The sequence below is a fragment of the Ranitomeya variabilis genome, chromosome 2, assembly GCF_051348905.1.
Source record: "Ranitomeya variabilis isolate aRanVar5 chromosome 2, aRanVar5.hap1, whole genome shotgun sequence".
Taxonomy (NCBI): domain Eukaryota; kingdom Metazoa; phylum Chordata; class Amphibia; order Anura; family Dendrobatidae; genus Ranitomeya; species Ranitomeya variabilis.
The window spans coordinates 599,340,836-599,363,592 of record NC_135233.1 but is presented as its reverse complement, the minus strand read 5'-3'; the positions used below and the strand labels follow the sequence as shown (position 1 = coordinate 599,363,592).

The following is a 22,757-nucleotide window of genomic DNA, read 5'->3' as shown; positions in this document are numbered from 1 at the left end:
ATCTCTACTTTGCACAAATCATACACATAAGGCTCCGCTCCGTACACCTTGTACACACACAGCTCCACTCCGTACACCTTGTACACACACACACGACTCCACTCCGCACCCCTCGTACACACACGGCTCCACTCTGTACACCAAGTACACACACGGCTCCGCTTCATACAAGTAAACACACGCCTCTGCTCCGTACACCTCGTACACACACGGCTCCGCTCCGTACACCTCGTACACACATGGCTCTGCTCCGTACACCTCGTACACACATGGCTCCGCTCCGTACACACACACTGCTCCGCACACCTCGTACACAAATGGCTCCGCTCCATACACCTCGTACACACACGACTCCGCTCCATACACCTCGTATACACGGCTCCGCTCCGTACACCTCGTACACATACGGCTCCACTCCATAAACCTCGTACACACATGGCTCCGCTCCGTACACACACGGCTCCACTCCGTACGCCAAGTACACACACGGCTCCACTCCGTACGTCAAGTACACACATGGCTCCACTCCGTACACCTCATACACACACGGCTCCGCTCCGTACGCCAAGTACACACAGGGCTCCACCCAAACACCTCGTACACACACGGCTCCGCTCTGTACGCCAAGTACACACATGGCTCCGCTACGTACACCTCGTACACACACAGCTCCACTCCATACACCTCGTACACACACGGCTCCGCTCTGTACGCCAAGTACACACATGGCTCCGCTACGTGCACCTCGTACACACACGGCTCCACTCCGTACGCCTAGTTCACACACGGCTCCGCTCCGTACATCCATGGCTCCGCTACATACACCTCGTACACACACGGCTCCACTCCATACACCTCGTACACACACGGCTCCGCTCCGTACGCCAAGTACACACACAGCTCCACTTCGCACAAATTGTACACACACGGCTCCGCTCCGTACGCCAAGTACACACATGGCTCCGCTCCGTACACCTCATACACACACGGCTCCGCTCCGTACACCTCGTACACACACGGCTCCGCTCCGTACACCTCGTACACACACGGCTCCGCTCCGTACACCTCGTACACACACGGCTCCGCTCCGTACACCTCGTACACACACGGCTCTGCTACGTACACCTCGTACACACACGGCTCCGCTCCGTACACCTCGTACACACACGGCTCCGCTTCGTACACCTCGTACACACGGCTCCGTTCCGTACACCTCGTACACACACGGCTCCGCTCCGTACACCTCGTACACACACGTCTCTGCACACATCGTACACACACGGCTCTGCACACATCGTACACACCCGGCTCTGCTCCGCAGACCTCGTACACACACGGCTCCGCTCCGTATACCTTGTACACACATGGCTCTGCTACTTCCACCCTGCAAACCCCTCCTGACCCCACACATCAACTTCCCCTCATCCAGCACCATGACAATCAACACAGCAGAGTCCTGCATACACGAGGACCATGTGACCGCTGACTCCTCCCCTCCTGTGACCTCATCACAGGTCCTGTGTGCAGAGAGCAGCCATCCATCAGCAACCCGAGGAGATGCATAGAGAAGAGCGACTTCAGCGTCAGGACCTGTGATGACGTCACGTGAGTTGGGGAGGGCTGGATGAGGAGATCCAGGACGGAGCCCTGAATAGACTCAATAGCGTAGTGTAGTAACTGAACATGTGTCTCCGACGCAAATCCAGTTACTACACCGACAGAATCTCTTCAGGGGCGGCACTGCCGCCTGAGCCAGAGAGCTCAACTCGCCTCATGGTAGCGACGTCACTGTCCGCATCAGCTATTGCCATGAGCACAACAGAAAAATATTTTTTGTAATTGAAGTACTCCGATCCTGTTCTGGCTGGTTTGATAATGCGAATGTGCCCTCCATCCACCGCTCCTAAACAGTTGGGAAAATCACACACACTCCAGAATTTTTCCGCAATTTCAAGCCACATGTCGACGGTGGGTACGGGTATAAACTCATCCCGGAGTACATTCCACAAAGCCCGGCAGGTGTCCGCAACTAGTCCGGACAGGGTGGATATTCCAAGCCGGTATTGGAAGTGGAGGGATGATAAACTCTCTCCGGTTGCCAGAAATCTGTAAGAAAAACAAACACAAAAAACATTACAATCTATTCTATTTATGGTGTGGTTACACTAAAGAAAGAAAGGAAAATACCCAAAAAATACATGTCAGAAAATACAAAATTTGGACTGTCATTGGTTTAGATTTGGAACGTACCTTAATGTAACCAGTAGACGTTCCTCCGGTGGAATCGCTCTACGGAGCTGGGTGTCCTGTCTCCGTATGGCTCCTTGGACACGAGAAAGCAAATCCCGGAACGAGTCTTGCGACATCCTTGTGTATTCCTGGAATTTCTCCGGGTTGGCATTAAGCTCGGCATAGAGCGTGTGATAGGCTCCACGGCTCTCACGTAGTTCGATAATGGGGTGCCTCCAAAAACGCCTACGTTGTCTCCTTCTCCATCTTTCGCGATTTCTGTCTTGCTCCCAAGCAAACGCACAGGCAAGAAACAGCTTGAAGCTGAAATCCAGGTTGAAATAAAAGCTCTCCATGCGAAGATCCATCATGACACAGCATATAGGAGCAAAATCTGAACATTTCAGCTGTTCAAGGGTCTATATATAGAGATCCCATAATACACGCCCCCTGTAGTCCCATTGGCGGTTTCTGGTTATCTAGATTTTTCTCCTGTAAAATTTGTCACCATGAGCACCAAAAACGCAAACGCAGGAAAAACGCATAGAAAAGCGTGCAAACGCTGCGTTTTTTTAACCACATGCGTTCACGCATGCGTCTAAAAAACGCCGCATTTGTACGTGTTTCCATGCGTTTTTTCCTGCACTTGCGGATGCGGATTAAACGCTGCGGATTCGAACGCTAATGTGAAACTAGCCTAAGTTAGGATCTCTTCCCTCGGTACTTTAGACTTCAGTTGCTCCTCTATCTGTTGTAGCCAGACTATAAGGGAGCGTGCAACACAAGTTCCCGCAATCGCCAGTTTTAAACCCCCTGCGGTTGCTTCCCAGGTGTGTCTTAGGAACCCATCCGCCTTTTTGTCTAAGGGGTCCCTTAATACGCCAGAGTCTTCTAAGGGAAGGGATGACTTTTTAGACGACCTAGCTACCGCACCATCAATTTTAGGAACCTTATCCCACGTCTCCGAATCTTTCTCCTCAAAGGGGTAACGTCTTTTAGAAGCCGAGGGCAGATTACCCGATTTCTCCGGCTTCGTCCACTCCTTTTCTATAAGGGCTTTTACTTTAGAGTTAACTGGGAACGTACGCTTTCTTTTCTCCTCTAAACCTCCAAACATAATGTCCTCCAGGGATTTGCTTTCTCATTTTTTAGGCCCATTGAAGCTCTGACGGCTTTTATTAACTTATCCGTGTTCTCAGTTAGAAAGCACGGACGGCCCCCAACATCGCTATCTGAAGAGGAGCCAGAGGATATGGAAGAGGAGGGGAAGGGAGATAACAGTTCCTCCTGAAATTCCTCGTCAGAACGAGAGACTTGTGAATCTGAAATAGGTTCTGGGTTTTTACTACCCTTTTTCTTAAGGGCTGTTTTTACAAAGCCTTCTACTTCTGCTCTAATTATGGCCCTAAGACTAGAGGCAAAGTCAGGGGTCTTTTCCTGGATAGTCTTTTGGATGCAATCCACACAAAGACTTTTCTGCCACTGGACTGCCAACGGAACTCTACAGAGGGCACATTCCTTGTTCTTTGACTTGGTACTAGCCTTCCTCAGTGCCTGCCAAGTAAACAGAAAATGTAGCCCATTACCACCAGGGTGACATTCACGTAGATCACTCACCACCCGCTGACCATGAAGGGTACCGGATTCTGAGGCTGAATAGGAGCACGGACAACGTCCCTCCTAGAAGCTGAAGAGTCCTGTGACGTCCGGCCAGGACGACTGCCGCTCCTTCCACTCGAGCGGCTACTTCTCTTACCATGTTGGTGAGCAGGTGCATCACCTGATAAGGGCTCTTGCTACTGCTGCTGCTGCTCCATACGATCCTCCATATTTGGAGAGCTCTATAGAAGTGAGCGATACTCTGTGTACACTTCACCCTTAAAAAAGGGTGATCCGTATTGCTCACCGCCTCTTCCGGTATCCGGTATGCACCTCCCCCCCCCCTCCTGCATCCCGCCGGGAAGTCTGTATTGCCGCCGGCGTCCGAGCCATGGGCGCCACCATCTTGGATCCGGCGCGCAGCTCTGACGTCACGCAGACACGCCCATTCCCAGCGTGCCTTGCGCGCAACACCAGCCGCGCGCCCGGAAGTCACCAAAGACCGACAGCAGGGGGGGAGAGAGCGGCGTGGCAGTCACAGAAAGGCCTCAGGACCCCGGACTGTGCTGGCCCGACGCCGGCACGTGCGCAAGAGCCCACAGGATCTGTGAACGGTGCTTCCAGCATCCTAAAGGCCGGCATACAGGCGCCCTGCCTGCCCTTCCAGTGCCGGGACAGGAGTGGGTGAGTGGAAATCTTCAAGCAAAATACCGCCGTGATTCAGCACAAGGGCTCCCATCAGGACAGGAAACCCAACTGAAGCGAGGGAGAGGTATCGTCCTTTTATTTCAGTAGGTTTCCTGTCCTGACTGGGCGGATCCCTCTCTCAGGTGTGCTGTCATGGGAGACGGGAAAATAGGGGGATTCGGGGACTCTATCATACTTACCGGTGTCCCTGGGTCCTCCTGCGTCCCCTCCTGGCCGCCGGCATCTTCCTCCAGGAAGAAAATGGCGGGCACATGCACAGTGCGCCCGCCGTGATGTGTCGGCCAGCAGAGGAAGATTCTTCCTCTTGTTTTATTTTGGTCACTGTGAGATCCTATCACAGTGATCAAAATAAAAAAAATAGTAAATAACCCCCTCTTTATCACCCCCTTAGTTAGGAAAAAAAATGATAAAATAAATTTTTTTTATGTATTTCTATTTTCCAATTAGGGTTAGGGTTGGGGCTAAAGTTAGGGTTAGGGCTGGTGCTAAAGTTAGGGTTAGGGTTGGGGCTAAAGCTAGGGTTAGGGTTGGTGCTAAAGTTAGGGTTAGAGTTGGGATAGGGTTAGGGTTGGGATTTGGATTAGGGGTGTTTTGGCGTTAGGGTTGTGGTTAGGGTTATGCCATAACCCTAATCACAACCCTAACGCCAAAACACCCCTAACCCTAATCCCAACCCTAACCCTAACCGTTATGGTTGGGATTAGGGTTAGGGGTGTTTTGGGGTAGGGTTTTGATTATCGTTATGGATTGGGTTGAGATTAGCGTTAGGGGTGTGTTGGGGTTACGGTTGGAGTTAGAATTGGGGGGGTTTCCACTGTTTAGGTACATGAACGGGTCTCCAAACGCGACAGCCAATTTTGCGTTCAAAAAGTCAATTGGTGCTCCCTCCCTTCCGAGCTCTGTCGTGCACCCAAACAGTGGTGTCCCCCCACATATGGGGTATCAGCGTACTCATGACTGATTGGACAACAACTTTTGGGGTCCAGTTTCTCCTGTTACCCTTGCGAAAAAAAAATAAAAAATTGGGGGCTAAAAAATCATTTTTGTGGGGAAAAAATGATTTTTTATTTCCATGGCTCTGTGTCAAACTTCTGTGAAGCACTTGGGCGTTCAAAATGCTCACCACACATCTAGATAAGTTCCTGGGGGGTCTAGTTTCCAAAATAGGGTCACTTGTGGGGGGTTAATACTATTTAGGTACATCAGGAACTCTGCAAATGCAACATGACACCCGCAGACCATTCCATCAAAGTCTGCATTTTAAAACGTCACTACTTCCCTTCCGAGCCCCAATGTGTGCCCAAACAGTGGTCCCCCCCATATATGGGGTATCAGCGTAGTCAGGACAAACTGGACAACAAATTTTGGGGTCCAATATCTCCTGTTACCCTTCAGAAAATAAAAAATTGCGAGCTAAAAAATCATTTTTGAGGAAAAAAAAGCATTTTTTATTTTCACGGCTCTACGTTATACACTTCTGTGAAGCACTTGGGGGTTCAAAGTGCTCACCACACATCTAGATAAGTTCCTTAAGGGGTCTAGTTTCCAAAATGGTGTCACTTGTGGGGGGTTTCCACTGTTTAGGCACATCAGGGGCTCTCTAAACGCGACATGGCGTCCCATCTCAATTCCAGCCAATTCTACATTGAAAAGTCAAACGGCACTCCTTCACTTCCAAGCTCTGCGGTGCGCCAAAACAGTGGTTTACACCCACATATGGGGTATCGACGTATTCAGGAGAAATTGCACAACTTTTGTGGTTCATTTTCTCTTTTTACACTTGTGAAAATAAAAAAAAATTGGTTCTGAAGTAAAATGTTTGCAAAAAAAAAGTTAAGTGTTCATTTTTTCCCTCCACATTGCTTCAGTTGCTGTGAAGCACGTAAAGGGTTAATAAACTTCTTGAATGTGGTTTTGAGCACCTTGAGGGGTGCAGTTTTTAGAATGGTGTCAAGTTTGGGTATTTTCTGTCATGTACACCCTTCAAAGTGACTTTAAATGTGAGATGGTCCCTAAAAAATGGTTTTGTAAATTTTGTTGTAAAAATGAGAAATCGCTGGTCAGTGAGCAAAACACTGAGGGCACGTCATGTCTCATTAATTGTTTAAATGTTTAATTACTTTGTGCAAGCTCTGTGCTGCGCTACTGAGGTGGACTTGGGGAGTACTCATGGTATTGCCGTGTATTTTTATACAATAGTCTACAATAAAGATATATGTTTTTATAGTACCTTCTTGCCTTGTGTGAAGTTTTTTCCCCTTTTTTTGGTTTTGTATATGCTAGACTTCATGGCTTTATTGGGGATTTATTAGGTGTCTCTCTGTCACTAAGGGGTTACATTTATGAATCGTTTTTATTTATTATTTCTACGTCCTTTTTGCCCCCACGTATCGGGGCTGATGGCGGATATCCCACCCTGGCTGCATGGCTAGAGGGCAGGCTTAGTCGCCCCCCATTGTCCCCGCTGACATAGTGGGTAGGGAATGGGGCTGACGGGGTCCCCACTCCCCTCTACCTACCAGGCCATCACTGTGGCTACTGACCACAGCATCTAAGGGGATTTAATGGCTGGGATCAGATTAATCTCCAAATTCCGCCCTTAAGTAGGGTGGAACATCATTTTGCAGGTGTACAATGTTATATTGTGTGATATAATGCAAGTAGCCATGATACCGTTTTGTGCACACAGCTCTTGTGCAAACCATTGTGTCTCATGGCTACAAAATACAAACAAAGCCTCTTATAGCGTTTGGAGACCCTTCTACATGGCCTGGCCATATATAAACCGTAAAAGCGACCCTCACGTCACCGGCTACTACTCACCAGATGTTTCAGAACTTCTCCCGGTCATCTCCACGGCCTCCAGAACATGTCCAAACTCATCTCCACAAACACACCAATCACAAAACCGTATACGTCCCTGCAGCCAATCACATCACATCAGATACATCCGACCAATCATTACACAGTGTACGTTCACTTGACCAATCACTTTTCACCCGCCTGTTCAATCACGCGAAGGCGCGTCTCCTTGTGCGTTCCAGAAGTCTTTAGGCGCGCATTCTTCTGCGTTCCAGAGTGTCGGGAGCGCGCACGCCGGAGTCTGTCAGGTGTGTTTCAGCCTCGGGGACGCGCTTTCGGGTCCGAGTTTCGGTTCCTGCTGTTACGGAAAACGTAAAGCGGCGGTTTCGGTGAGTAAAAACATTAAATACCGGAATATTAGACTAATTAGAGGCAGGTGGATGTAATAAGTGCTGTCCGGGGTCAGGTGCAGGCACACAACAGGGGAAAGTAATGCTTTGGTCACTAAAACAATCCGAAGCTTAAATATATATATATATATATATATATATATATATATATATATATATATATATATATAAAAATTTGTTTGTAAAAATTGGTAATGAAATTGGGCTGACTTAAAAAGTTGCAGGTTGCTATGGTTACATGAATAACCCCGTGGTGACTGCTATGGCTGAGTTCACACAGTGCGTCAAAAACTGCCGTCCGGCAAGTGTATGCTCATTAATGGAAGCCAAAAGCAGCCTGACAAAAGTCAGGATTTAAAGGGGATGTCCACTAGCGGACGGGCCCTGAAGAACGGCGATTTATAGAGGCCTCATGCACACTGTGCTGCAGAATTTGTCTTTTGGTGCGTTTTCTAAATTTGCACCATGTCAGTTCCACCTAACATGGTTAAAGTATTTTTTTTTGCACATTTTTATTTCAATAGGCTTGAACAAATAAGCAGAAAATCCCCCTATAAAAAATACAAACCCTTCTGGGTTTTTTTGTGCGTTATCAACTGTGACTTTATCAATAAAGTTTCTATCAGAATTAGGTAACTGGTAGTTTCCAAAACAAAGTAGTTTTATTTAAGACATAACATTAAAAAAAATTCCAGAAAAATGCAAAAAAAATCAGCCATTAGAATAAATTGCTATTTAAATTATTTAAAAGTAGAGATGGGCGAACCTGAACAGTAAAGTTCAGCATCTGTTCTGAATACCTACTTCACCAGGAAGTCCATGTTACTGTTCGGTGTTTGTGGCGCTGTCATGTGCATGACAGCGCGGCAAACACCGTTTCTGATCGGCGGTGAAATCCTCCCTGCCGGTCAGAGAGCCGCGGTTCCCACGCTACAGCGGGAGCGCTCAGGTGTGATCGGAGGTATACAGGTTACCTCCAGTCACTGGTGTCAGCTGATGGGACTACAGCTCCTATCATCCGACGCCTGCTGCCGCTAATAAGGCCGGCGTCACACTGGCGAGTTTTACGGACGTAAGAGCGCAGAAAATACGTCCGTAAAACTCCCAAAATAAACGGCACAATTATTCTCAATGGGGCTGCTCCTATTAGCCGTATATTACGGTTCAGTATTATACGGCTTTCTACGGCCGTACAAAATCGCAGCATGCTGCGTTTGTCAGCGTATTGCGCAAAAAAATCGCCAATGAAAGTCTATGGGGGCGAGAAAAATACGGATTCCACACGGACCTGCAGTGTGACTTGCGAGAAATACGCAGCGGTGTTAGTGAAAAGTCGGTAATTCAATTGCCGGCTTTTCATTTCTCCTGCACAAACCCGACAGGATATGAGACATGGTTTACATACAGTAAACCATCTCATATCCCCTTTTTTTTGCATATTCCACACTACTAATGTTAGTAGTGTGTATGTGCAAAATTTCAGCGCTGTAGCTGCTAAAATAAAGGGTTAAATGGCGGAAAAAATTGGCGTGGGCTCCCGCGCAATTTTCTCCGCCAGAATGGTAAAGCCAGTGACTGAGGGCAGATATTAATAGCCAGGAGAAGGTCCATGGTTATTGGCCCCCCCGTGGCTAAAAACATCTGCCCCCAGCCACCCCAGAAAAGGCACATCTGGAAGATGCGCCTATGCTGGCACTTGGCCACTCTCTTCCCATTCCCGTGTAGCGGTGGGATATGGGGTAATGAAGGGTTAATGCCACCTTGCTATTGTAAGGTGACATTAAGCCAGATTAATAATGGAGAGGCGTCAATTATGACACCTATCCATTATTAATCCAATTGTTTGAAAGGGTTAAAAAACACACACACACACACACACACACACACACACACACACACACACACACACACACACACACACACACACACACACACACGATTTAAAAGTATTTTATTGAAATAAACACAGCGGTTGTTTTAATATTTTATTGCTCTCTCAATCCATTTGCAGACCCTCGCTTGGCAAAACAATAAACTGGTGAATGTCCTCATATGACCTGGAGCGTGGGAAAAAGTTCCCAGGCTGCAGTTCATGAGAACATCCAGCAGGGGCGCATCACCGCGACTGAAGGAAATGTAGGTCAATGACCTACATTTCCTTCATTCGCCGGGGAATTACAAGCACGAGCACAGCTGCATTTGCAGGGCTCCTGCTTGTAAATTATTTTAACCCCTTCAGATGGATTACCTCGTGGGACGTGATGGGTCAGCAGAAGGTATGTATATTGTGGGTTTATTGTTTTGCCAAGCGAGGGTCTGCAAATGGATTGAGAGAGCAATAAAATATTAAAACAACCGCTGTGTTTATTTCATTAAAATACTTTTAAATCGTGTGTGTGTGTGTGTGTGTCTGTGTGTCTGTGTGTGTGTTTTTTAACCCTTTCAAACAATTGGATTAATAATGGATAGGTGTCATAATTGACGCCTCTCCATTATTAATCTGGCTTAATGTCACCTTACAATAGCAAGGTGGCATTAACCCTTCATTACCCCATATCCCACCGCTACACGGGAGTGGGAAGAGAGTGGCCAAGTGCCAGAACAGGCGCATCTTCCAGATGTGCCTTTTCTGGGGTGGCTGGGGGCAGATGTTTTTAGCCACAGGGGGGCCAATAACCATGGACCCTCTCCTGGCTATTAATATCTGCCCTCAGTCACTGGCTTTACCACTCTGGCGGAGAAAATTGCGCGGGAGCCCACGCCAATTTTTTCCGCCATTTAACCCTTTATTTTAGCAGCTACAGCGCCCAAATTTTGCACATACACACTACTAACATCAGTAGTGTGGAATATGCAAAAAAAAGGGGGATATGAGATGGTTTACTGTATGTAAACCATGTCTCATATCCTGTCGGGTTTGGGAAGGAGAAATGAAAAGCCGGCAATTGAATTACCGGCTTTTCACAGATATCGCGCTGAATTAAATATAAATACAGAATATATATATATGTGTCTCAATGATATATATATATATATATATATATATATACTGTATATATGATTTCCCGAACATTTGAGCACATAAATCCATTAGATGTCGGTTTTGCAAGCCTGCGAGAAAATATCGCAGTACGGATGCCATACGGATTACATACGGAGGATGCCATGCGCAAAATACGCTGACACACCCTGCCTACGGATCACTATTTTGGGAACATTTCTCCGTATTACGGCCGTATTACGGCCGTAAAATACGGACCGTATTGTCTTACGCCGAGTGTGACTCCGGCCTAAGAGTGAGAGCAGGAGCAGATGATGGGAGTATTCATCTGCCGCTCCTGCGCTATAAATCAATAATTGAAAAAAAAAAAACAGCGTGGGTTTCCCTGTATTTTTGATAACCAGCCAAGAAAAACTCACAGCTGGGGGCCCCAACCCTCAGCTGTCAGCTTCAGCAAGGCTGGTTGTCAAGAATAGAGGAGTCCTCACGCTGTTTTTTTTAATTATTTAAATACATTTTAAAAAACGGCGTTAAGTCCCCCATTTTTAATAACCAACCTTGCTAAAGCAGACAGCTGGGGGCTGCTATTCTAAGGCTGGTAAGGAGCCATGGATATAGGCCCCCCAGCTTAACCCCTTTACCCCCAAGGGTGGTTTGCACGTTAATGACTGGGCCAATTTTTACAATTCTGACCACTGTACCTTTATGAGGTTATAACTCTGGAACGCTTCAGCGGATCCCGTTGATTCTGACATTGTTTTCTCGTGACATATTGTACTTCATGATAGTGGTAACATTTATTTGATATTACCTGCATTTATTTGTGAAAAAACGGAAATTTGGTGAAAATTTTGCAATTTTCCAACTTTGAATTTTTATGCAATTAAATCAGAGATATGTCACACAAAATACTTAATAAGTAACATTTCCCACATGTCTACTTTACGTTAGCACAATTTTGGAACCAACATTTTTTTTTTGTTAGGGAGTTATAAGGATTAAAAGTTGACCAGCAATTTCTCATTTTTACAACACCATTTTTTTTAGGGACCACATCTCATTTGAAGTCATTTTTAGGGGTCTATATGATAGAAAATAACCAAGTGTGACACCATTCTAAAAACTGCACCCCTCAAGGTGCTGAAAACCACACTCAAGAAGTTTATTAACCCTTCAGGTGTTTCACAGGAATTTTTGGAATGTTTAAATAAAAATGAACATTTAACTTTTTTTCACAAAAAAATTACTTCAGCACTGATTTGTTTTATTTTACCAAGGGTAACAGGAGAAAATGGACCTCAAAAGTTGTACAATTTGTCCTGAGTACGCTGATACCCCATATGTGGGGGTAAACCACTGTTTGGGCGCAAGGGAGAGCTCGGAAGGGAAGGAGCGCCGTTTGACTTTTCAATGCAAATTGACAGGAATTGAGATGGGACGCCATGTTGCGTTTGGAGAGCCACTGATGTGCCTAAACATTGAAACCCCCCACAAGTCACACCATTTTGGAAAGTAGACTCCCTAAGGAACTTATCTAGATGTGTGGTGAGCACTTTGACCCAACAAGTGCTTCACAGAAGTTTATAATGCAGAGCCGTAAAAATAAATCATATTTTTTCACAAAAATGATCTTTTCGCCCCCAATTTTTTATTTTCCCAAGGGTAAGAGTAGAAATTGGACCCCAAAAGTTGTTGTCCAATTTGTCCTGAGTATGCTGATACCCCATATGTGGGGGGGAACCACCGTTTGGGCGCATGGCAGAGCTCCGAAGGTAAGGAGCGCCATTTGGAATGCAGACTTAGATGGATTGGTCTGCAGGCGTCACGTTGCATTTGCAGAGCCCCTCATGTAACTAAGCAGTAGAAACCCCCCAGAAGTGACACCATGTTGGACACTAGACCCCCCAAGGAACTTATCTAGATGTGTTGTGAGAACTTTGAACCTCCAAGTGTTTCACTACAGTTTATAACGCAGAGCCGTGAAAATAAAAAATCTTTTTTTTCCACAAAAATTATTTTTTAGCCCCCAGTTTTGTATTTTCCCAAGGGTAACAGGAGAAATTGGACCTCAAAAGTTGTTGTCCAATGTGTCCTGAGTACGCTGATACCCCATATGTTGGGGTAAACCCCTGTTTGTGCGCACGGGAGAGCTCGGAAGGGAAGGAGCATTGTTTTACTTTTTCAACGCAGAATTGGCTGGAATTGAGATCGGACGCCATGTCGTGTTTAAAGAGCCCCTGATGTGCCTAAACAGTGGAAACTCCCCAATTATAACTGAAACCCTAATCTCAACGGTAACCCTAACCACACCTCTAACCCTGACACACTCCTAACCCTAATCCCAACCCTATTCCCAACCGTAAATGTAATCCAAACCCTAACTTTAGCCCCAACCCAAACTGCAGCCCTAACCCCAGCCCTAGCCCTAACCCTAACACATCACATTTTATTGACAGATCGCTGATCTGACACTTTGCTGTGCACTGTGTCAGATCAGCGATCGCACAGGCACAGCAGTGAGGCTTAGCAGCGCTTGCTCTGACCAGGCGCTGACAGGCCACCTCCCTGCAGGACCCGGATGCAGCCCTGCGGCCATCTTGGATCCGGGCCTGCAGAGAGGAGCAGGTAAGAGACCCTCGCAGCAACGTGATCACATCGCGTTGCTCCGAGGGTCTCAGGGAAGCACGCAGGGAGCCCCCTCCCTGCGCGATGCTTCCCTATACCGCCGGAACACTGCGATCATGTTTGATCGCAGTGTGCCGGGGGTTAATGTGCCGGGAGCAGTCTGTGACCACTCCTGGCACATAGTGCCGGATGTCAGCTGTGATAGTCAGCTGACACCCCCCCGTGAGCACGGCTGATCGCTCTGGACGTACTATTCCGTGCTTGGGAAGTAGGGCCCAACCCACATGGACGGAATAGTATATCCAATGGTAGAAAGGGGTTAAGATAGCAGCCCACAGCTGCCCAGAAAAGGCACATCTATTAGTTGCCCCAATTCTGGCTCCTTACCCAGCTCTTCCCACTTACCCTGTAGCAGTGACAAGTGGGGTTATTATTTGTGAGGTTGATGTCACCTTTGTATTGTCCGGTGACATCAAGCACACAGCTTAGTAATGGAGAGGCATCTATAAAATGCCCTCATTACTAACCCCATAGTGACATTGTATGAAAACAGACCCCAAGAATAAAGTCCTTTAATTGAAAAAATGACACAGACTCCTTTAATAATCTCAATTAAACCATACTTATGACCTCGACTAATTCCACCGAAGCTCTCGATCTCCTGTAATAAACCAAATATAATAAAACAACAATATGCCATACCTGACTGTCGTTCTGTCACACGCTGTAATCCATGTCTGGGGGAAAAAACAGTTTTCAGTCTGGACGGTGCCAAGATGCGACCGTCCTGGCTGAGAACCACTGGTAAATGAGCTGCTGTGAGCACAGCCACAGTGACTCAGCCGGGCTGAACTGCGGTGACCTCGGTGACATCCCCGCTAGCACCGTGAGTGTTTTTCTGCTCTTGCGGTTATTAGTGGGAGCAGTTGTCCCATCCACTGACACCATTGACCGGAGGTAAACTTTATACCTCCGATCAAAGCTGAGTGCTCACACTGTCTTTTGACAGCGTGGGAACCGTGGCTGTCTGAGCAGCGGAGATGATTTCACCGCCGATCAAAAGCGGTGTTTGCCGCGCTGTCATGCACATTACAGCACAGCAAACACTGGATGTTTGGGCCCCCATTCAAGTTAATGGGATTCGGGTTCGAGTACTGTTCTGGTACCCTAACCCTAACTTTTTGTAACCGTTCGGCCAAACCCAAAATCTAGATGTCATGTCAGCCCATCTCTAGTTAAAACTGTTTTATTTATATATATATATATATATACTAACATTTGGCGTTTTTCTTTTTATGACATTTTATACTTTTTTTTTCTTCTGGTTCTGTAGAGAATAATATGAGGGAAAAGGAAGAAAAACGCCAAATGCTGAGCAGACAACGATAAAAAAAACAAAATCCTAGCCACCCTAAAGAAAGAAAAAATAGTGTCTATCATTCTTATTTATGTAACATGACACATTATTTATTATTAGTTATGCACAATGATACATTATTATTTATGCACAATGATACATTGTTTGTGTGCAATGATGCAGTTACATTGTGTATTTATTATGTGAAATGATACATTGTTACTAGTTGTGCACAATGATACATTGTTTGTGTGCATTTGCTACATTGTGTATTAGTTACAGTATATGTAATGATACATTGTTACATTGCCATTTGTAAATTTACAATGATTACAATATATCAGAAATTCTCCACTGTGTTCAATCAGTAACCTCAGTTTTCGTTTGGATATGTAGATGTATACAGATTACTAATCTCGGATGAGACCTATTATCACTTCTTTCCTGCTCTTTGTGCCTCAATCAGAAATCGGTAATTTTTTGGGATGCAAAAAGACCATTTAGGGCTGTCCCACACGTCCAGATAATTCCGGTACCGGAAACAATCGGTACCGGAATTATCCGTGTCCGTGTGCCCCTACGTTTCTGGTGTACATCAGTGTGGCACACTTGCGGCACACGTGTGCCGCCCGTGTGCTCACTGGGTACCACACGCACTGTGCTGGGTACCACACGTACCAGCATCTGGTGCTGAATCCGCGATTCATATCTTCTGTGCAGCAGCGTTTGCTGCATAGAAGATATGAATAATGGTGTTTAAAAGAAAGATCTATCTGTCCGCCGCCCTCCCACCCCCTGTGCGCCCCCCGCTGTTCTGAAAATACCCGCTTCCCTCGTTGGCTGTCGCTGCTTCCTGGTCTGGCCGCTCCTTCTACTGTATGCGGTCACGTGGGGCCGCTCATTTACAGTCATGAATAGGCGGCTCCACCCCTATGGGAGGTGGAGCCACATATTCATGATTCTAATCGGCGGCCCCACGTGACCGCATACAGTAGCAGGAAGCAGCGACAGCCAACGAGGGAAGCGGGTGAGTATTTTCAGAACAGCGGGGGGGGGGGGCGCACAGGGGGTGGGAGGGCGGCGGACAGATAGATCTTTCTTTTAAACACTATTATTCATATCTTCTATGCAGCAAATGCTGCTGCACAGAAGATATGAATTGCGGATTCAGCACCATGTGGGGGGGACAGCGCTTACTGTAGCGCTGTCTCCTGCACGCCACAGGGACTGCACACTGAGGACGTCTGTGTGCGGTCCGTGTTTTACACGGACCCATTGACTTTAATGGGTCCGTGTAATACGTGCGCTCCCACGAACACTGATATGTCTCCGTGTTTGGCACACGGAGGCACGGTCCGCAAAAAATCAATGACATCTGCACAGATGCATTGATTTTAATGGGTCTACGTGTGTCAGTGTCTCCGGTACGTGAGGAAACTGTCACCTCACGTACCGGAGCCACTGACGTGTGAAACCGGCCTTAGGCTGTATTCACACTTTGCATTCTTTTCAGCATTTTTTATGCCAAGTTTAAGCTGCTTACAAAAAGCAGGTTTTGCTGTGTTTTTTGCTGTTTTTTTGCACTACCCATTGCTTTCAATGAGTGAAAAACACTGAAACAAGTGACATGCTGCATTTTGCAAATACCAAGCTCTTATGGCAAAACAGTCAGAAAAAAACCAACCGTTTTTCTAATATAATACGGTTGTGTGCAAGAGCGCTTTGGGTCATCAGCTCCCTTGGATCTGTGCTTGAGCTACAAAAACTCAAGATTTGCGGCGCTTTTTTTTTTTTTTTTTTTTTTGTATTGACCAGTCATTGCGTGTTCTTTCCATACAAAAAACAGATAAAGCACCATCCTTGCCTGGTGTTTGTACTTGATGCCTTCAGACTGATGAACATGGTGACAATTGTCAAGAGATTTAGTGACTGGCTGAAGGTGTCTCTATGGGGACGAGGGAGGACTGAAGTCTTGTTCCCAAGAATCGCATGTGGAGATAGGGCTCAGTATTTAGAGAACTGATAGATCTCTGACATATAAAAGTGATTAGAAAAAAAACAAAACTGCAGCCCAGTAAGTGACTTATCCTCGGAATCAGTGTTTGGTATTGCAGTTTAGTCCTATTAATTTTAATGGGGGTGTGCAGGAGAAAGAAATTGATGACGTATTGTTTTTAAGGAATCCCTTGATGCTCATTTATAAATGTCTCTGTCTTAGGTCTGAGAATGGTGGATAGTGGCCCCTATCCGAGCGATGGGGAGAGCCGAGCACCAAGGAAACACAGATCCGAGCAGCACAGCAGTCGTCCCAATACACGTGATGGTCGCTCCGACTCTCAGGATGGATATACCAGTGAGAGGAATCCCAGCAGGAGCCACCACGAGCGCAGCCAGAACCGGCCGAGAGAAAGAGACGAGTATCATGGGGACAGGAGGCAAAACAGGCATCGGGAAGACAGGAGTTGGGGCCACCATCAAGAAAGGGACAGGTACCACGGGGACCAGGATAGAAGTAGAGACAAGCGCTACAATGATGGAGGGCAGAGCAGATATGAGGCGGACAGGAGCCGTCATCGCTATGATGAGAGAGACGGGTATTACAGGGAGAGCAGCCCAGGCGGACACGAGGAAAGGAACAATCGCCACAAAGAGAGGAGCCGCAGCAGATTGGACGAGCGAGACAGACATCAAGAAAGCTACGTGCAAAGTGTAGACCGACATGGACTCTCAATGAACAAAAAAGAGCCAGAACATTACTACCCAGCTGAGAGGTGAGCGCAAAAGCCATAAATACTCTGGAATACCCCAACCTCAGAAAGCAGTGACATAGTTATATTCTTGTACATAGGACCAGTATTATCTACTATATAATTGTCTAAGGGTCACTTCCATCTTTCTGTCTGTCTGTCCTTCTGTCTGTCATGGATATTCATTGGTCGCGGCCTCTGTCTGTCATGGAATCCAAGTAGCTGATTGGTCTCGCCAGCTGCCTGTCATGGCTGCCGCGACCAATCAGCGACGGCCACATTCCGATTAGTCCCTCCCTACTCCCCTGCAGTCAGTGCCCGGCGCCCGCTTCATACTCCCCGCAGTCACCGCTCACACAGGGTTAATGCCAGCGGTAATAGACCGTGTTATGCCGCGGGTAACTCACTCCATTACCGCCGCTATTAACCCTGTGTGACCAAGTTTTTACTATTGATGCTGCCTATGCAGATCTAATGTTAAAATAAATAAAAAATCATTATATACTCGCCTTCCGCTGCCTTTCCCGCTCCTCGCCACGCTCCAGTGACCGCTGCATGCAAGCGGCAGGTTCCGGTGCTAAGGATGGTATGCAACAAGGACCTGCCGTGACATCACAGTCATGTGACCGCGACGTCATCACAGGTCCTGCGCGAGAAGGACCTGCCATGACGTCACGGTCATGTGACCGCGACGTCATCACACCCTGGGACCGGAAGCTGCCGCGTGCACCGCACACAGGCGACAGAACTACAAGGGGCCCTCGGATCGGAAGGTGAGTATGTTAGAACTACAAGGGGCCCACAGATCGGAAGGTGAGTATATTTGTTTATTTTTTAACCTGTGACATACGTGGCTGGGCAATATACTACGTGACTGGGCAATATACTACGTCGCTATGCAATATACTACGTGGCTCTGTGCTGTATACTACGTCACTGGGCAATATACTACGTCACTGGGCAATATACCGTATTTTTCCGACCATAAAACGCACTTTTTTTCCTCCAAATTTGGGAGGAAAGTGTGGGTGCGTCTTATGGTAGGGATGTAGCATGTGGGGAGGGGGGCAGCAGTGAGTGGGATCGCACTGTTATCCCACTTCAGGATGTCCCCGCTGCCCGGCATCAGCGCTGGGAAAACCACTGGTCCCGATGATTAAGTGCAATGAATATTCATTAGGGGCTCCCCCCCCCAGCCGCCGATCAGCTGAGCAGTGAGGAGCAGCAAATGAATACTGCACTTAAGCAGGGACACGCATGGCTTCCTCAGCGCTGATTCCTGCAGCAGCTGGGGAGATTTGTATGTTCTGGGGAGGAGGCAGCAGCAGCAGGGGCCAGAGTGGAGAGGAGATCGCTGTATACCTGCCTGCCATGCCTGGATGCCGAGTGCTGTGCACAAACAGGACCTGTGTGATGTCAGGAGTGGGCGGGCTGGAGCATCACATGGCAGCTCAGAGCCCTCCCTCTTCTTGACATCATCACAGGTCCTTCAGGCTCTCCACTAGAATCTGCAGGCTTCCTCTTAACCTGCGCTGTGGAGAGGCAACAAGAGGGAGGGCTCTGTGTGTGCAGTCATGGGATGCTTTTACCTCACCCCAGGCTGGCAGGCTGCCACAATTAAGAGGTTAGTCTTTACAATACACAATAAAGCACTCTGCCACTCCTGTGGTGAACTATAACTCCCAGCATGTCATAGGATCTGCAGGACATGCTGGGAGTTATAGTTCTCCCATGGGATTTTAAAGCAGCACTCCAGTGCTATTTTGCAGTGCTGGAGTGGTGCTTTCAATTTTTTTTCCCTATTTTCCACCTCTAAAACCTGGGTGCGCCTTACAGTCCGGTGCGTCTTATAGTCTGAAAAATACGGTACTACATGGCTGGGTAATATACTACGTGGCTGGCAATATACTACGTGGCTGGGCAATATACTACGTGGCTGGGCAATATACTACGTGGCTGGGCAATATACTACGTGGGCTGTGCAATATACTACTTGGACATGCATATTCTAGAATACCCGATGCGTTAGAATCGGGCCACCATCTAGTAGTAGTTATATTCTTGTACATAGGGGCAGTATTATAGTAATTATATTCTTGACATAGGGGCAGTATTATAGTAGTTATATTCTTGTTAATATGGGCAGTATTATAGTAGTTATATTCTTGTACATAGGGGCAGTATTATAGTAGTTATATTCTTGTACATAGGGGGCAGTATTATAGTAGTTATATTCTTGTACATAGGGGCAGTATTATAGTAGTTATATTCTTGTTAATAGGGGCAGTATTATAGTAGTTATATTCTTGTTAATAGGGGCAGTATTATAGTAGTTATATTCTTGTACATAGGAGCAGTATTATAGTAGTTATATTCTTGTACATAGGAGCAGTATTATAGTAGTTATATTCTTGTACATAAGAGCTGTATTATAGTAGTTATATTCTTATAGATAAGGGCAGTATTATAGTAGTTATATTCTTGTACATAGGGGGCAGTATTATAGTAGTTATATTCTTGTACATAGGGGCAGTATTATAGTAGTTATATTCTTGTACATAGGGGCAGTATTATAGTAGTTATATTCTTGTACATATGAGCAGTATTATAGTAGTTATATTCTTGTACATAGGGGCAGTATTATAGTAGTTATATTCTTATACATAGGAGGCAGTATTATAGTAGTTATATTGTTGTACATAGGAGCAGTATTATAGTAGTTATATTCTTGTACATAGGGGCAGTATTATAGTAGTTATATTCTTGTACATAGGGGGCAGTATTATAGTAGTTATATTCTTGTACATAGGGGGCAGTATTATAGTAGTTATATTCTTGTACATAGGGGGCAGTATTATAGTAGTTATATTCTTGTACATAGGGGGCAGTATTATAGTAGGTATATTCTTGTACATAGGGGGCAGTATTATAGTAGGTATATTCTTGTACATGGGGCAGTATTATAGTAGTTATATATATTCTTGTACATAGGAGCAGTATTATAGTAGTTATATTATTGTACATAGGAGCAGTATTATAGTAGTTATATATATTCTTGTACATAGGAGCAGTATTATAGTTTATATTCTGGTACATAGGGGGAAGTATTATATTAGTTGTATTCCTGTACATAGGGGCAGTATTATAATAATATTCCTGTACATAGGGGGCAGTATTATAATAGTTCTGGTACATTGGGGGAAGTATTATATTAGTTATATTCTTGTACATAGGAGCAGTACACTGCTCAAAAAAATAAAGGGAACACTTCAACAACAGAATATAACTCCAAGTAAATCAAACTTCTGTGAAATAAAACTGTCCGTTTAGGAAGCAACACTGACAATCAATTTCACATGCTGTTGTGCAAATGGAATAGACAACAGATGGAAATTATTGGCAATTATCAAGACACCCTCATTAAAGGAGTGTTTCTGCAGGTGGGGACCACAGACCATATCTCAGTACCAATGCTTTCTGGCTGATGTTTTGGTCACTTTTGAATGTTGGTTGTGCTTTCAAACTCGTGGTAGAATGAGACGGACTCTACTACCCACACAAGTGGCTCAGGTAGTGCAGGTCATCCAGGATGGCACATCAATTCGAGCTGTGGTAAGAAAGTTTGTTGTGTCTGTCAGCGTAGTGTTCAGAGGCTGGAGGCGCTACCAGGAGACAGGCCAGTACACCAGGAGACGTGGAGGGGGCCGTAGGAGGGCAACAACCCAGCAGAAGGACCGCTACCTCTTTGTGCAAGAAGGAACAGGAGGAGCACTGCCAGAGCCCTGCAAAATGACCTCCAGCAGGCCACAAATGTGCATATGTCTGCACAAACGGTTAGAAACTGACTCCATGGGGATGGTCTGAGTGCCCGACGTCCACAGATGGGGGTTGTGCTCACAGCCCAACACCGTGCAGGACGCTTGCCATTTGCCACAGAACACCAGGATTGGCAAATTCGCCACTGGCGCCCTGTGCTCTTCACAGATGAAAGCAGGTTCACACTGAGCACATGTGACAGAGACTGGAGATGCCGTGGAGAGCGATCTGCTGCCTGCAACATCATTCAGCATGACCGGTTTGGCAGTGGGTCAGTAATTGTGTGGGGTGGCATTTCTTTGGAGGGCCGCACAGCCCTCCATGTGCTCGCCAGAGGTAGCCTGACTGCCATTAGGTACCGAGATGAGAACCTCAGACCCCTTGTGAGACCATATGCTGGTGTGGTTGGCCCTGGGTTCCTCCTAATGCAGGACAATGCCAGATCTCATGTGGCTGGAGTGTGTCAGCAGTTCCTGCAAGATGAAGGCATTGAAGCTATGGACTGGCCCGCCCATTCCCCAGACCTGAATCCGATTGAACACATCTGGCCATCATGTCTCGCACCATCCACCAATGTCACGTGGCACCACAGACTGTCCAGGAGTTGGCAGATGCTTTAGTCCAGGTCTGGGAGGAGATCCCTCAGGAGACCATCCGCCGCCTCATCAGGAGTATGCCCAGGTGTTGTTGGGAGGTCATACAGGCACGTGGAGGCCACACACACTACTGAGCATCATTTCCTTGTCTTGAGTAATTTCCACTGAAGTTGGATCAGCCTGTAACTTCATTTTCCACTTTGATTTTGAGCATCATTCCAACTCCAGACCTATTTACGTTGATCATTTTTAAGTTTTATTGTTCTCAACACATTCCACTATGTAATGAATAAAGATTTACAACTGGAATATTTCATTCAGTGATATCTAGGTTGTGGGATTTTAGTGTTCTCTTTAGTTCTGGAGCAGTGTAGTTATATTCTTGTGCATGGGAGCACTATTATATTAGTTATATTCTTGTGCATGGAAGCAGTATTATAGTAGTTATATTCTTGTACATAGGAGCGGTATTATAGTAGTTATATTATTGTACATAGGGGCAGTATTAAGCTATGTGTACACGTTGCAGATTTTGATGCGGATCCGCAACGTTTTTTGACTCGTCTAATTGCTGCAAATCTGCAGTGTAATGCACAATCAATGTTAGTCAATGGGAAATTGACAATTGGTGTGCACATGCTGCGGAAAAAAAGCACAGATTTGCAGCGTGTTATTTTCCGCAGCATGTCAATTCTTTTTGCGGATCTTCAGCGTTTCTGCACCCATTGACTTCCATTGTGTCAGGCAAATCCGCAGCAAAACTGCAGGCTTAAAAAAGATCTGCGGATTTGCCGCGGAGTTGCCTGCGAGAAACGCTGCAGATCGGGAGAACGAAGTGTGTGTAGGCAGTATTATAGTAGTTATATT

At 46.3% G+C, this 22,757-nt stretch overlaps 2 protein-coding genes across 3 annotated transcripts in view; one reads left to right on the top strand and one right to left on the bottom strand.

Annotated features, from left to right (window-relative positions):
- Positions 1–7,489, bottom strand: part of TINF2 (TERF1 interacting nuclear factor 2) — a 36,360-nt gene extending 28,871 nt beyond the window's left edge. The window contains exon 1 of the mRNA XM_077288569.1: positions 7,360–7,489. Within this exon, the coding sequence (XP_077144684.1) occupies positions 7,360–7,387 (28 nt within the window). The 5' untranslated portion in view covers positions 7,388–7,489. The remainder of the gene's footprint in view (positions 1–7,359) is intronic.
- Positions 7,490–7,573: 84 nt separating this feature from the next.
- The window catches only part of MARVELD3 (MARVEL domain containing 3), a 23,953-nt gene continuing 8,769 nt past the window's right edge, over positions 7,574–22,757 (top strand). For both annotated transcript variants that reach the window (XM_077288572.1, XM_077288571.1), the window contains exons 1-2: positions 7,574–7,727; positions 16,950–17,502. In XM_077288572.1, coding sequence (XP_077144687.1) covers positions 16,958–17,502 — 545 coding nt within the window. In that variant the 5' untranslated portion in view covers positions 7,574–7,727; positions 16,950–16,957. The remainder of the gene's footprint in view (positions 7,728–16,949; positions 17,503–22,757) is intronic.